This window comes from Mus caroli, unplaced genomic scaffold (assembly GCF_978045245.1).
Source record: "Mus caroli unplaced genomic scaffold, Mus_caroli_1 scaffold_20, whole genome shotgun sequence".
Taxonomy (NCBI): Eukaryota; Metazoa; Chordata; class Mammalia; order Rodentia; family Muridae; genus Mus; species Mus caroli.
The window spans coordinates 5,357,242-5,373,618 of NW_028227275.1; the positions used below are offsets into that span (position 1 = coordinate 5,357,242).

General features: G+C 46.4%; 1 protein-coding gene across 43 annotated transcripts in view; it reads right to left on the reverse strand.

Annotated features, from left to right (window-relative positions):
* Positions 1-1,803: 1,803 nt before the first annotated feature.
* Positions 1,804-16,377, reverse strand: part of Tcf7l2 (transcription factor 7 like 2) — a 191,484-nt gene continuing 176,910 nt past the window's right edge. For 8 of the 43 annotated variants that reach the window (XM_021151313.3, XM_085833878.1, XM_021151311.3 and 5 more), the window contains 6 exons: positions 16,069-16,228; positions 15,500-15,607; positions 11,070-11,118; positions 10,445-10,495; positions 9,015-9,087; positions 1,804-3,500 (listed from right to left, as the gene is read on the reverse strand). In XM_021151313.3, the coding sequence (XP_021006972.1) occupies positions 3,077-3,500; positions 9,015-9,087; positions 10,445-10,495; positions 11,070-11,118; positions 15,500-15,607; positions 16,069-16,228 (865 nt within the window). In that variant the 3' untranslated portion in view covers positions 1,804-3,076. Of the gene's footprint in view, positions 3,501-8,305; positions 8,380-9,014; positions 9,088-10,444; positions 10,496-11,069; positions 11,119-15,499; positions 15,608-16,068; positions 16,229-16,377 lie in introns of those variants that run through there. The other 35 variants (XM_029472509.2, XM_029472507.2, XM_029472506.2 and 32 more) reach the window with 8 other exon arrangements.

Here is a 16,377-nt window from a genome sequence, read left to right on the forward strand (position 1 = left end):
CCACCAGAGAAGGGCCATCTCTAGCATGGGAAGGTTTAACTTGATGTTGAGAACATGGCTCGAAGCCAGGTCTCCACTGAAGTCCCTCCAATTCCCCCCTCTACCAACTATGGCCTTGGACAAGGTACATTGTATTTCTCAATCCATTGTTATAAATAAAGCTGATGCCAGCAGGGGCGACTTCTTTCAGTGGTGGTAGGATTAATGAGAAAATGCACGGGGACAGCTTGGCACACAGCCACCAGTAGCACAGTGCTCTTATTTCTATTCTCAAAGGTCAGTCTGGGGCCTGTGTCCAGAATACAGTAGGGAAGGCTGATCAGAAATACCCTTACAACGTACAAAGCACAACCAAACAAAATACAGAAAGTACACAGACCCACAGCTAGCCCAAGCGAGGCAGAGCTCTGGAAAGTTCTTGACCCAACATCATAGTAATCTTAAGTGACGGTCACACAAAGGGCTTCTGGGATGCGTAAAATGTCTACCCTCAGAAGGCACAGCTGTCCGAGACATTTGGACAATAAAAATTCCATCCAACGGACATTGAGAAGAGACACCCAATGACCACAGGAAGATCTTCACTGCGACCCTCCTCAGTGATAGGGATAAACTTGAAGTTATTCCAGTAGATAACTTGTACCATAGGTCTCCAGAACAGCAGGACCCTTCTAATGTAGAGCTCTGTGAATCCCCTCCCCTCCATGCACAGCTGTGAGTCCCCCCCCCCATGCATAGCTGTGAGTCCCCTCCCCCCATGCACAGCTGTGAGTCCCCTCCCCTCCATGCACAGCTGTAAGTCCCCTCCCCCTCCATGCACACAGCTCAGTGAGTGGGATGCCAGTTTTCTGAAAAGCTGCTCGCTCAGTGATTGCTAGATACATCCCTGCCTTCTTCCCACAGGGAATGTCTAGAGAACTGTCAGGGCATACTCACACTCACCATCCTTAAATGGTACCCACTCAGTTCTTTAAGTCCACTCAGGGTGAACTAAATCACAGTTTTTAGAATCAAATTCTGTCTCACACTGCACAACAGGCTGTATGAGTGAGAAATGGCCAGGCAAGCAGTGTCTGTTCTGTTATTGTGACACAGTAGGGCATAAAGAAGACACCCTAGGGTCCCTTTGTACACAGGACACTTCACCACAAATGAAACACCCAACACTACATGCTACCCACACCACCTCAAGCCCTAACCTGGGAGGGAGGGCGCCCCTCCAGAGAAAGTCCAGTGTCCGGTAAGACACTCCCACCCCCAAGTCACAGAAGCAAGCGGCCAGCCTTTCTGCACATACTAAGTTGCTTTTATTAATCCAGAACGGCAGGCATGCTACAGGTACTGTACAGCATGGACATTTAATTCATTACAAAATGGCTTCCAAACCATTCAAAAAATGAACTTGGGATAAGCATCGAACAGAACAGCAACACCACAACTGTTAGGGAGACATTCAAAGTATTCACAAAAAAAAAAAAAATGTTATAGTTAGCATTTTAATAAACCAGAGAAAACCGGAGACAGTTTTACAATCGCTTCATGTCAACTACGATGGCACTGAAGGAACAGGTCTCAGCTTTATACAGCATTTTACAACATCGGCATGCCTAGGTTTTCTTGTTTTTAAAGGTCACTACCTACTTGTATGTAATATGCATACATAAAAGCGGCAGCTGGGTTTTTTTTTTTTTTCTTTTTTTCTTTTTCATTTAAGAGTAATCTAATATACAGGATTTTTTTTGGCCCTTAAGGGTTTAGACCTCTTCATTTAAAATGCTTTCTGGACAGTCTGCTACCAAACACATTTTGTTATAGGTGACATTAAAACTACATACAAATCTATCTATGTAACATCACAGCAAAACATGGCGAACAGAAAGTACAGCGTCAAAAAGGAGGGAGAAAGCTAAAGTCACTGAGAATTTTGGCACATAAAAGTTTTGCACACGGTCAGTCCATGTTCTAAGAGCACAGGGCAGTTGACTAGGAGGTCAAGGGGGAAACGGGGCAGTTCCCACGGCTGCTCAGACAGCTGCTCAGACCCTCTCGCTAATGTTCAAGTCTTGTTTTACAGAATGGCTTTTAAAGCAACTTTTGTTAATGCTACCGATCCTTAATGCGACTATCAACGTCCATTTGGTGGCATCTGGGTTTTATACAGAAACAAACAAAACAAACGAACGAAAGTCAAAAAAAAAAAAAGGAAACAAAAAAATATATACACATTTTATATATAAACTTAAAAACCTTGTACAAATGAGTTGTTATATATAAGATGCTTACGCTAAGGTTGGGGGGGGGAACTTTACACAGTTTCAAAAAAAGGGAAAACATATTTAAAATTGGACGGACGGACAGGTACAACAAGCAACCTCTAAAGCAATAAATACTACTGGTCCAACAGTGTTGATTCCATTCATTGTTGAGTGGTGTCCCCTCCCCCCCCAAAAGAACAACACCATGGAACAAGGTATATTAACACATTTTAACCCTTTGTTTCTGTACATTTAAACAATAACAAGTAACATCAAGGTAAAAGTTGTTTCACACTGGGAGGGAAAAAAAAAAGAAAGAAAAAAAGAAAGAAAGAAACGGCACTGCATTCCTTGTGCCCTCGTGGTTTAAATACCAAGGTGTAAAGTGATTGGTTCGCAAGCTCGTATTTAATACAAATAATACAGAACCAACTCCTTGTGGAGGGTGCTTCAAAATTGCTTCTCTCTCTTTTTTTTCTTTTTGTTTTTTAAATCAGTCTTTTAAAACTAAGCTATCCGAACTACATAACAGTTATGTATATATAATATATTTTTTAAACGCTACAAAGACTTTAAACAGCTGTTGATAAAAATTTTGGTAGAATCATGAGGTTTCTCTCATCTACATATTTAAAAGGAGAAATTGAAATAAGAATGGGTCAAATATTGACCAATGAACTCCATAAACATTAACTCATGTAGCCACGGCGGCACAAAATTAAAGAGTACAAAACAAAAGCTTTCCAAGCGGGGAAGGGCGAACCAAGAACCAGAAGGAACCACTTCAATCAAGCAGGGGCATGGAGGACGAGGAGGCGGAGCTATTCTAAAGACTTGGTCACCAGAGACAGAGGCTGGGGTTGCGTTCCAGCCAGCGAGTTGTGGGAATGTAAGGAAGAAGTTGATGGTTGTGCGAGCGATGAGGAAGGGACCATGGACGGCTGCAGAGCGGCAGGTGGCAGGTCCAGAGCCCCGTTGGGACAGAGGGCAGAGGCCTTGCCGTGGGCAGCTTCGGCCAGCAGGAGCGCGGGTGGAGGAGGCATCATGGACAGGTGGGCCAGAGGATCAGGCTTCAGGGACAGCGAGAGCGGCTGTGTCTGCTCAGTCTGTGACTTGGCGTCTTGGGGAGGGGAGCCTAGCAGATGCGGTGAGGGGGGAGGCGAGTCTAGTAAGCTTCCATCTGAAGAGGGTGGGCTGAGGCAGCTGCCTTCACCTTGTATGTAGCGAACGCACTTTTTTTTTCTCCTAGAAACAGGGGGAGAGAGTTATCTGTGAATAAAGGGCAAAGACGCCAAGGGAGAGAGTTATCTAATGCTCACAGCAAGTTGATGTCATCTAAGGGATGTCCCCCTGCAAGTCATGGCCCGAGGTCACGGAGCAATTAAAAGCAGTGACTTTGGTGGGCTGTGAGGCTCCCAGGTCCACTCTGATTTGCCTAGCCACACCCTCCCTCCCATCACAGGACCAGCCCAGGGCCCCATTGAGCAGACTGATGGAAGTGACCTGCAGAGTGGTACACATTCACTGGGAAGTGGGCTTGTCTATATGACGACTAACATAGTTTATCTCCCTTTGGGCTTAGATTATCTTCCTTTTCCCATCACATCTTGCCCGCCCTCCCAGTGATCCCACCCCACCCCCTCGGTCCCCAGTGATGCCTCAGTGTATTTAAAAGAAAAACAGCTCCTTCCCCAGTGGCCTCTTATCAATATGAAACCCTCAGAATGCTGACTGTTGAGCCCATATAGCTGAAGGCAGCGTAGGAAGAGGCTTAAAGGTTTTAACACACCACCACTGTGAGGCTGCTGGTGCCCAGAGAAGCTTTGGGCCTTGTCTGTTAAGAACCACACCAAATCGAGAGGTCAGAATCAGGTGAGAGGGGAGGGGGGTGGGGGAGAACAAAACCAAACCAAACCAAACTAAAAAAAACCAAAAAACCAAAACAAAACAAAACAAAACAAAACAAAAAAAAAAAACAAAACCAACTGAGAAAAGAAAAAAAAGAAAAAGGATAATAAGAAGAACCATCAGAAAAAACCAAACCAAACCAAAACCAAACCAAAAAACCAGGTAGAAGAGGGCAAACAAAGGTGGGGGAGGAGGAGAATATGAAAAACAGAAAATGATTCAAAAGTACAAGAATAACTGGTTGACATGGCCTGCAGGTTGTGGATAAAATTAAGATTCAAAGTTGTTTTTAAAAAAAATTTTTTTTTTTGATTTTGTATTTTCCCCCCTTAAAGATTCGGGGCTTCCCTTCCCCTACCCCCTTGGTGAGAAGGTTCCAAGGAATGAGTGTGGTCTGCAGGGGCAAGGTCTTGTCTTTGTCAGCTTGCTGAGGCCAGGAGTAGAGCACACAGCACAAGCCAGTCACAGAGAAGTGACAGGGAGGGCCCTTGGGATCTGAACCAGAGTCTGAACCAGACCAAATCTGCCCTGCGCCGACAGCACAGCCTCATCTCCCCACAAGCCATTTGTGTGGGAAGAATCTCAGAGCCTTTCTCAAAGGATAAAGTGAGGAAAAGAACTCGAGAGATCAGGCCTGGGACTTTCAAAGCCTTTCCTTCCCGCTTCCATCCCTGGCTGACGGGAACCTACTTGGTAGGAAAGGTGATCCCGGGGAACAATCCACTGATGCTATAAAAGCAATGTAGATTTGGCAATGCACTCATCCAAAGCTTCTCAGTATAGCTGTCAGGGCCGCAATGGGTCCTGATCCATCCAGAACCTGCTGTACGAGCACTGACCAGCTATTTGTCACTGAAGAACCTTCAAGATGCTTCCTGCTTGAAGGCTAATCCCATGGGACAGTGTCTCTGGCATTTGCAAGGACGGGTTTACTACATGAGTTCTTCCGGTCTAGGCCCAGAGCATGGGATGGGATGGGGGTGGGGGCATGGACTCTACAGAGTGTCCGGAGGGTAGGAAAAGAGGGGAGGGTGGAGGAGAACATGCTCGGTCCTCCTAACCTCCCAGAGCCTGAGGTCTATGGATCTGGATCTGTCTAGGCCAGAAGGAACTCAAGGGGAGCAAAGACGGCCCTTCTCGCCCTGTCTGGCAGGCTTCCTTTCCCTCCTTGGGATAGACTAGCACCGACTAAGGCGTCTGCTCCCATCCCAGGACTGAAACAAACAGACCTCTCCATTTTAAACCACCTTGGCCTGCAGATCGAAACATGCTCACAAAACTAGGATCTCCATGCATTTTCAAGATGGGGAGAAGAAAAGAAGGGGAGGGTGGGGGGGGGGTAAGCCAAATAGAGAAAGCATGGGGGGCAGGAGGAGTGAGAGGAGAGTGGGGTGAGAAGGGGTAACCAGAGGGCAGCATGAAGCAGCATTCCAGGCTCTGCCAGGGCGGGGCGAGAAGAAGGAGAAGCAACTTGGTGGGCTCAAAACAGTCTGGTTAAAATGTCCTCAAACGCCAAACAGAAGTAGGCTCTAAGAATCCTGACTGGCTAGGAGCATTGCTGAGGCTTTCCTCGTGCCCTCCTCCCCCCTTCCAGATCATGGGGCTGTGTGGGGCGTATTCTGGACACAGGATGGGAAGACTATGATGATGGACTGATGCTCCCCCAAATAGGGTGGGCTGAGGCAAAAGGTAGCCGAGACACAAACATCTGGATGGGTCAGGAAAGGCCTCCATTTCCAAGTGCTTGTGTTTGTGTGTATGTGTGTGGTGTGTGTGTGTGTCTGTGTATATATGGTGCTGATTTTTTTCTGAATGTTCTACTGATGTTAGCATCCAGCCCAGTGCGGCAATGGCAGTGTGTAAGGGAAGAACTGGAGGGAAGGGGGATGGGTACCTCCCTGTTCGAGCTCCATACTGTGACACCTCCCCCCATCCCATGTTAGAAAATGGAATCTCGTAAGCACCATGCCTAGCTCCTCCTGTATACATCCTAGGGGTGCTTTCTGGCCCTACTCTGGAAGGTTCTCCTCAAACAGACAACAGAAATAAGTTTGCAAACACATTAAAAAACAAAAATGTCCAAAAGGGAAGAAAAATGGCAGCTAGAACTTTCTAGGGCCAGAGGATGGCTGCAGAGTGTCAGGGGCCTGTTGGACTCCATGTCCTATGTCCAGGGACACCTCAGCCTCTTTGACAATAGGTATGCAGTTGGCCCCCAACGTGTGTTCCAGGGACACCTCAGCCTCTTTGACAATAGGTATGCAGTTGGCCCCCAACGTGTGTTTAGGAAAACCAAGCTGCTGAGGTACAAAGAGACACCGTTTTAATCTGGCCAAAACAAACAAACAAACAAACAAACAAACAACCCAATCGAAAAACTGTTATTGTTGCTGGTGGTAAAAGTATTAAGAAATTTCTGGTTGGGAGAAGATAGCCCACCATGGACCTAAGCAAAGATGGATTGTATTTGAGGATGGAGGTTGAAGTGGGTGGGCTATCCTTGTTAATGTTAGTAATAACTTTGGAAGAAAAGGCTAAGGCTAAGTTTGTAGTAACAGCCATTTATGAAGAAAAATGAGGCCTGGCGCCTCTACCAGCCTCACTGTGGGGCACAGAATGGAGCAATGGTGTCAAATGTAACTTGCTCTGGCAAGGTGTTACACTGTAATGTGTTAACTAACTTATCACCTACAGAGGGTAAGCAGGTATCTTCTCTCCGGGGCTCACCCTAATTTAATACCTAATATCCTTATATAAGCATCTCATGAAGTCCCTGGGGCTGCTCTGAAGATTTGTCATCTCTGAATGCTGTCTGCTCACAAGAAGTTGTTCTTCCACTGGGTGCCTGTCTGAGGCCGGCTTCCCTTACTCCTTACTCCCACAGGGCCATCTGTTTAACTTTCTGTCAGGAATGACTCTCTGGCACTTTCTCCTCTGGGGTCTGTGTGGTCAGCAATCTCTCATACTGGCACCGGAGAAGGGGACTCAGAGACACAGCAGACTTGTGGGCATGCATGTGATGGGATGAACATCTGATCTAACGTCTAGACACGGAGCACGGCAGGGGGGTGGGGAAGAGGGACACGTGACGCGGGAGGTACTACAAACAGGGATGTGTGTTTGGGGTATTGAGATACCTACCATCATAATATTCCAAATTCAAAGACTGCTTGTATCAGAACAAAGAAACAACAAATTTAACCAAAGGTGGTCATTAAAAGAAAAGGAAAGGGGTTGGGTACTTAGAGAGCATCCCTCCACCAAGAAGGAAGTATCTACACCGTCTCTGCCGGTACCCTGAGTTGGAAAACCTGCAGGCAGATCATGGGGCTCAATTTGGACTCTTCCAGACTGATCTGATGTTTGTGGGGACCCAGGCTAAGCTTGCACATAGTCTTGCACAAACGCTTGACTGTTTGCTCTGCAGGCCTGGCAATGCCGCAGTATCTAACTGCCGTCCCTGCTCACAGACTGTTAGCTGGTGCATGCCATTCAATGCCACGCTACTTTCTCAGCACTGTAAAACAATGTCAGCTAACGAGCTCCTCCTTACAGATAAGTGGGCTTTAAACACAAAACAACCAAAGAGAAAAACAAAGAGAAAAATAACAGTTTTTTTTTCGTTGTTACTTTGTTTCCGTTTTGTTTTGTTTTGTTTTTTTTTAAAGCAGCCTGCCCCAACGCACTTATCCCAACATCTTAAAAAAAAATAGTGCATGGGAATGCTCACTGCCAAGTTCAAGTTCTGACTCTTTCACACCTTGGGGGTGGGTGGGGTGCGGGTAGGGAGATGACACAGTGGCTCTCTGCTCAGTATGCAGGACAGCGAGCCATTCACTGGGCGGGCCAGTTCCAAGATGCTGGCTTTCAAAGGAAACACTTCAGTACCTGTCTTAGTGTGTTAAGGTCATGGTTGTCAGCCCTTGCCACCAGGGACATGTTTTTGCAAGAACAGGGAGGAAAGGGGGTGGGGGAGGAAACAGTATGAAATTAGCAAGGAAAATCTGAAGAATAAGAGTTTATTAGTTATTGATGCCGGTGGAGGAAAGTAGATGTGAATGGGGGCAAAATAAATCGACCCGCTAAGGCAGCAGAAGGATAGAAGGCTCTGATTGCTCCCAAGGCCTCAGAATGGTCATATACCTGCAGGGTTTGCACCATAAAGTCTGTCGGTCAAGCCCGAACAGTGCCCGACACTTCTTTGGAGTATTTGCATCTGTTAGCATAAGGTAAACACAAAAAAGAATACAACACAATGGTGGGTCGTGTTCAGTTGGATGTGAGACCTCCACTAATTGTCTTCTCCATCATCTTGGCTCTACTTGACAACTGTCCCTCATCAAGGGTTTGAAAGAAAGGAGCTTCTATGAGCCAAACCAAAAAATAAAAATAAAAATAAATCAAATAAAACAATAAAACGCACACGCACACACATACACACAAAGGAAAAACAACAACCAGAAACCAAAAACAACAATGAAAAATAAACAAAAGGAGAGAGAGATAAGAGGAGGGGTGGAGGTGACGTCATTGGCTTCTACCTAGGCCAGGATGATCACATCCTGAGCTAATTACAAGGCAGGGGGTTGGCAGGCAACATTCCCTGGTCGAGGGCACGCTGGAGTCTGAGTCTTGGCCCTGAGGAGGCACACACTGTTTTACAGTGGCATTCTGGGTAGCGGCAGCTGGCAGACAAGCACATCCCTCGTGGAGCCCACACACTGGCAGGGTCCCCGCTCCCTGGTATTTCCTACGATCCACACACAAAGCTACAAAGCAACAGGCCAGAGGGGGAAGGAACGGAAGAGACAGCTGCAAACCAGCACAGCGAATCTGGGAGACTATACACACCTGCAGGGGCCGCACCAGTTATTCTGTTGATCAAGGCCAAAGCGCGCTCGGCATTTCTTAGGAGCGCTCAGGTCTGAATGAGTTCAAGAAAGGAGCGAGCAGAGGAGGAGGAGGAGGAAGAAGAGGAGGAGGAGGAGGAAGAGGCAGGGAGAGGGAGAGGGAGAGGAGAGAGAGGGAGGCCAAGAGAAGGGCAAGGGAGGGGGGAGAGAGATACAAACAAGAAAAAAATAAAAATAAAAAAAGGGAATAAATCAATGACCGGGTTACTAATAGCAAAATATTGACTTTTTTTCTTTCTTTCTTTTTTAAACTTTCTTTAATTAAAAAAAAAAAGTAAAAAAAAAAATCACACTTATTCAACTTGTGCAAGTAGCTGTCGCAAATAAAGCTGCAGTATCCCTTATCAAGGACTGTCAGATCTGGTTCCAGCCGCCCAAAGGCGGTAACGGCCAAGAACTTGCTCTTTCAATTATTTTTTTTTCCTCTGTTTGTTTTTTAGTTCTGCTTTTTTTCTCTCTCTCTCTTAATTTTCTTTTTCTCAAAGAAGAAAATAAAGCGAGGGAAGGTTAAATTCATAACATGCTTTTTTCTTCTGAGTACCAAAGTTTTGAAAAGAAACAAACGAACAAAAATAAAAAATAAAAACTACAAATAAACACAGAACGAAATGAAGCAAAAACAGAAAGAAATAAAGAAAGAAAAAGGTTGTGGGTATTGGGATATTGCAGCTTTTGAGGTGTCTTTTTTTTTCTTTTCTTTTTTCTTTTTTAATCTACTTTCATTAATATTAAGAGGGAAGAGAGGGTAAACAGGCCATGAGCTGTTAAATGTTAGGAGCTCCTAGCAGGCTTGGAAGCAGGCATGGTCAGTAAACTGCTAGCAGATTTGTAGATGATAAAAGCCAAAAAAGCAAAAGGAAGAACAAACAAACAAACAAACAAAAGGAAATAAATAAAAAGCAAAGGAAAAAAAATCATACTGCGATGGCATGCTGGCGTGAGGGCACTTAGTGGGGCAACAGAAAAAAATGCCATTAGATTAAGGAGGTTTATTACTGAGTTTGTTCCATTTTTGTTTCCTTTATCAGTCTCCTTTAAAGAAATACTGCATATTCAATTTGCACAGTTAGTTCAGCTCTAAACCACTGTTCAATGCTGCATAAACCACTGTTACAGGAACAATAGATAAAATGAGACAGAAGTTAAAGTAAAATAATAATAATAATAATAAATAAATAAATAAAATCAACGAAAGCAAAACTGGAAAAAAAAATCTACTGAAACATAACGCAACCATGTAGATGATCGTTTTCAAGGATGTTCAAATGTTGTATATGTTTAATGTTAATAAGACTATAGATGGCAAGAAAAATGAAAAAAAAAAAAAACAGTTTATCAAACTATTTTAACGACTCAAAAGCACATTAGCACCTGTGATCGGAGGAAGCGAAAGGCAAGGATTTAGGAAACATTCGCTGTGTTCTGAAAAAAAAGAACAAATTACACAAAGCCTTCAAATTTTTTTTTTGTTTTTTGTCAAAGCCTGGTCTTCTCCAAGGGACCTTGATTGCCTATGCAGTATTTCTAGTTTCTTCCTACTGAATGACAAACCTCCTTAATTTAAAATGGGTGCAATTTACCACTGTAAAGGCATGCATTGGAACATTCAGGAACAGCCCAGTTAAAACCCAACACTCACACACGCCCCTCCTGGCCCCCTAGCCTCCTCATCCCTCTTCAGACACACACAGAATAAGCAGGCTGTCTAAAGCCCGGTGGAGGCGTGCCTGATGCTGGCCCTCTAGTTACAGGCTTGGCAGTTATTTAAAAACACATTCCGCTAGGGTTACAACGGGCTTTTCATGCAACAATGGATGCTACTAGCTTTAAAAGGGCAGTCATGAAGCAATTAATTAAAACACACATAAACAAAAAAGGCTGCCTAAGATGGGTTCCCCACAATGTCCTGGCCTTGGATTTCTCCTGCCTCCCCCAGAGGGAAGCCTGACATAAGAGTGGTCCTCCAACCTCCACCTCCCCGACTCTCCTCGCTCACCATTGGTTTCCCCAGGCTGCTTGTCTCTTTTTCTCTTCTTCTTCTTCCCCTGGATGGACAGAAGAAATGCAGGAGATTAGGCCAAGAAATAGACAAGGAGGTAGAGGTCTGGGTTCATAGGGCAGGGGAGCCAGAAGAGGGGACCAGTCTGCTATCGCTACCTCTCGCCCAAATCTATCTAATCTAATCCTTGAACACTGCCTAGCTGGGGGTCAAGGCAGGGGTGTGTGGGGGGTGGCGTGGGGGAGGGGAGACACACATTTCTTGGGAGAAAAACAGGGGCCCAGCAGGTAGATATGATAAGACCTCATGGCCTTCATCCATCTTTAACCTGACCGACCCAGAGGATCTGATTCCATAAAGGGGAAGAGAAGGAGGCAAGAAAGATTCAGGGAGGGATGGAGAGCCACAGCAGGAAGCAGGATGAGTCCACTTCCAAGGGCGTTGAGAAACCTGGGAGTCTCCAGTGGTTCAGAGCTGGCCTAGCTACCCCACAGTCTCTCACTATGAAGGCCAAAGTGTCCCTACCAAAATGGTTTCTTTCAGAAATGGAGTGTGACCCTTCTCTTTAAAAAAAAAAAAAAAAAATGGTACAGAGTGGGGGTGGAGGTGTTTACAAAAGAAAGTCAATAGGGAAGTTCAAAACTGCAGGGCGGACACGCATAAGCCCAGGGAAGGGATCCCTCATTCTCTTATGTCGGCTACAGATTCCTCTGATGATACCCCAACAACCATATCACTGGTCACAGAGATTAAAATCCACAGATGCATGTAGTACGCCCAACGCTCAGAATCTCATACCTTAGCCCAGCCTGCTTTAAACGAACACAGGTAGCCTACAGGTGGGCAATGTTGTCTACCACAAAGCCTGCCTTAGTGTAAAGCATTGAGTGGCTTGTGCCATGGACTGCATACTTTCTTAAGTGTGGAAAGAAGAATGGCTTGTAGGGGTGCGCTTCCACAACACCACGAGGTTGAAGAATCATAAGTCTAACCATGGCAAACCAGGAGGTGTCTGTATAACCCATATTGTCATGCTGTGAGAATGGCTAGCTCCTAACAAATATTAAAATTATGGACTGTTCTAAGTCTAGCTTTTCACTGTAACAGCCACTCCTAACACTAACAATGGCCAGCATTTGTCAAGTACACATAAGAAACCGGGCATGACCAAACTGGCAACAGCTCTACACAACATACATGTTGTCATCCTCCCAATGACACAGATAAGGAAACAGGTACAGAGAGGCTAGGAAATATTCTTGAGATGTCACAGCTAAGACAAGGTGGAGGCAGAAGCAAACCCAAGTAGTCTCAAAGCAATTGCTTTAGTCCCAGACCATGTCTTCTACCAAGTACTGTCCGTGGCTCTCCACAGAAGCCATTCTTTGATACCTCAGGGGTGAAGAGACTGCCTTACGTCATTATCACCCATCAGCCTGACTCTATCAAATGAATGAGCAAGGATCTGGGGTATGCCAGCCCGACTTCAGGGCAGCAGGGAGGCTCTCCAGGCCCTATGAGGCAACTGCAGTCTTACAGACCCGTATGCTTGAGAATATCTAAATGTTGCCACCTTGGCTTAAAGGTTTTCCGGGACAGTGACATCATCACCAAAGAGAGAAGGATCAGAATGTATGTGTAGCAACCCTATGGTTGTGTCAGGCTTGAATGAATCCAAATATTCAGAGAGGGCTTCTCAGACATCTGAGTGTATTGTCTGTGCCATGGCCCTGTGTGCAGGTATACACTAGATCCTTTTGAGTTTCTTGGCATGCAATGGGAAAACAAGGAAAGGAAAAGCCACATGGCTCTCTCTGAGTGGGCAGGTGGGCTTGACAACAGTTGACTTAGGAACCAGGAAAAGGACTCAAGAGAAACAGTATAGCTTGAGGATGCTTGTATCACCCCCAAACACACTCCAGGGCTATCTCACAGTCCACTACAGAATTCTCTGCTGTGCTGTGACACCTAGAATGAGGACATGTCCACGGTTGAGCAAGTGCTGTGCAGATTACCAACTCCAAGTGGACAGGGATGGGGTTCTAATGGGACGAGGACATGAGTATGTAAGAGGAGGCCACTTCCTCTTTAACTGTAACAAGAGAAATCGTAAGAGATGAACAAAAGAAAGAAAACAAGTGGGCACATAGAACCTTTAAGTCAGGAAGGAAGAAGGAATGCTCTACTGTGATGCTGGGTCCACTGGCTCTTACTATGGTACCCAGCTACCTTCTCCTGGGTCCTGAAGGACAGGTCAAGTCTGAGCACACAGATTGGGTTTCATTCCAATGTACTTCATTAAGGTGGTGACATAAAGGCACACTTGGCTGGAAAGACAGGAAGAGCTGACTCAGGACACATTTCCCAGTAGAACCTCCTGGGCTTCAGGGTAACCGTGGCTATCTGCAGAAGCTCCATCATCAAATTGGTGAAAAAGGAATGTCAACCGGTTCTCACCAGAATCAAACCCACAGAGGCTTCAGGTGTGAAACTCTTGACCCCACTGTCTTCCCTAGAGCACAGAAGGAAGGAGCAAGCGCATATTCTCACATGTGTGTGATGAGACGCCGAGACAGGAGGAGCCTGAGAGCCAAGAGATCAAGTTCCCGCAGTCCTGCATCCGAATCGCCTCTAAACCATCCCTCCCATCACCTCAGTGGCTCCTATTAGCCAGCTACCTTCCCATAGTAAGGGGAAGTCAGGGCATTGCCATGGGAACCTTCTGAAAAGTCTAGAGAGCACTTTGGACAGTGTCTAAGGGACTCCCTACAAGTCAGACTCGAATGCTTCTGACACTGCCACCAAGTCTGCCTGTCTCTTTGAGAGAGTTCATTCTGAACAATCTGGGGGGGGGGCACCTACCCTGCATCTAGTGTGAACGGCACCAACTGTGCACCTTTTATGTGAAGGCCCTATGAAGACACGGATGCATGGGATGCCTTGGAATGCAGTAGTCATAGAGAACCTGCACCCTGTTCTGGGATATCCTTTTGATGACTTGAGGATTGGTCTGTAAAGAGCCAAAGCTAGAGTTGACCTCTTGGAACTATTACAAGTCGGGATGACAGCTGTCCCGAGATGACACAGTCTAATAGGCACAGGAAGCTGTCTGCTGTTGAAGCTGACCTGGGATTGAGTGTGGGTACACAGCTAGTCCATGGGAAGGTTCAATCAACAGCTCATCTCTTCCTCTCCATCCCAGAGGAAAGGTGTTCTAGCAGTGCACACACAAAAACAAGCAGAAAGCTCCTGCACAGCTGACAGCTCGTGATGCTGACCTGCTAGTGCCAAGGGCTGCTCTCTGAGGAGCAGAAGTGCTGTCTAGGAAGGGAGACCTGGAGGATCATGGGTAGGGGGCATGGTAATGAAGCACAGTCAAGTCTACCTTCTACATGGTCAGTAGCAGGTGAGCCAGCTCCTGCTACAGCTGTGAGAAAAAGACTGAAGAGAGTTGAAAGAGTTAGCCCTTCCACAGATGAATGGAGCCCATCCTCCTTCTCCCCTACAGCAGCAACAGGCAAACGTTTTCCTGGCTCCATGACCATCCGGAGAGGAAGGAGGAAGGAGAGCCTGTGCTGGCAGCAAGACGGGTTTGATTTTAACATCAGAGTGGATGGAAAAGGAAGTTTTCTGAAACCAGCTATGACGCAATAAAGAGACAAAGCAAGAGGCGATTCCACCCAGGCAGAAAAGGGAGAAGCCCACAACTCAGACCCATTGGGCCAATGCAGGGTCAGGAATATTTGGTGAGAAGTAACAGAGGGCTCCAGAGAAGGGTAGAGTTGTAGTATGCCATCAACGCAAGAAGTGAAAACCTCCGTCATGTTAAGATGATGTCTAAGAAGCAAGACAGAGTCGAGCAACAGAGGTCAGAAGCATGTGACACGTGTGTCACGTGACACACACCCTTTTCTCCCACTGTGGAGCCCAGAGCCCTTTCACCTTCCCTAACAAAAGATGACTTCTGCTGGCTACTTCCAGGGATACTCCCATCAGGCCTTTCTCGGGATGAAATAGGCTCCCAACTCCTAAGACAACCTGGCCGCACCTCCTCCCCATTTGGCTCTCCTCCCCATGGGTGCACACCCTGCTGAAGACCTGTGAGGAGCGAGGAGTAAAACACACTCCTGCACCCAGTGTGGTCTTTATGAAGCAGAACCACTAATGGCGGGGCTTAATCTGGACTCTAAGTCCTTCTGAATGCACTCTGAAGCTCCACTTTTTCTAAAGGGTAGGCAAAGAGGTACAGACATCCCAAACCAGTCTCTGCCAAGCTCCTCGATTAGGGGTCAGGGACAGATCCTAATAGTGGACAGAGTGAATGGTCTTGAGGCTTAGTTCAAGTAGGCAGTAAGCCACCCTCTGGGACCTTGCAGATGCCCACTATCTGCATAAAGAATGAGTCCTCCGGAAAGCGGACCACGTACATAGTTATCCCGTGCAGACCAGCCAGGGTACAGCTGCATATGAAGCTGTCGTTCCTTCCGGGCCAGCTCGTAGTACTTTGCCTGTTCTTCCCTGGACAGGGCGTGCCACTGTGGGGAACACGGGGCAGGGAGAGAAAGACACAGAAACATCACAATCTACGCCATGGCGATAAATGAGACTCGATGCTTTGCGGGGGTGCACACGTCCACCCAGACATGGTGGAATGTGTAGATACTGACAGCTCGCTGGCATGAACAGGGGTCCTCATAGAAAGTATATCTGTCCTCTATGCCCTTCCAGCCATTTCTGTATCTATGACAGGAAGGTCTGGGATGTGGTTATCCCAACAGCCGGACAAAAGCACAATGGTCTTGACAGATGGAAGCCATACAGGGATTCAAAGAGGCAGGGTTGGGCAGAAATGCTCTAGATAATGAATGGAAAGTGTCACCTAACACAGTGCTTCATCCCTGTGTCATCCTATGGATACCATTCATCTGGTCCATCCCTGTGGTTCTTGTGTGTGTGTGGGGGGGGGGGGGGCAGGGGGCGGGGGGTGGATACTTACCCTGCGCCCGAGAATCTGGTTGATGGCTGCACTCTCTTTCAGTGTGCATTCGGCCACCACCTTTGCTCTCATCTCCTTCATATACAACATGAATGCATTAAGGGGCTTCTTTATGTGGGGCTTCTTCTTCTCTTCTTCCTTTTTGGAGTCCTGATGCTTTCTGGATAGAGGCAAAAGGAGACAGGCATATACCATCCAATAAACAACCATGGACTCAACTTCCCCCAAAGCAGATCCCATGCTCGTCCTTCTTCCTCCTTCCTCCCCAAGCCTGGTGTCAGTTTCTTTTTTTTTTTCTCTCTCTAAATT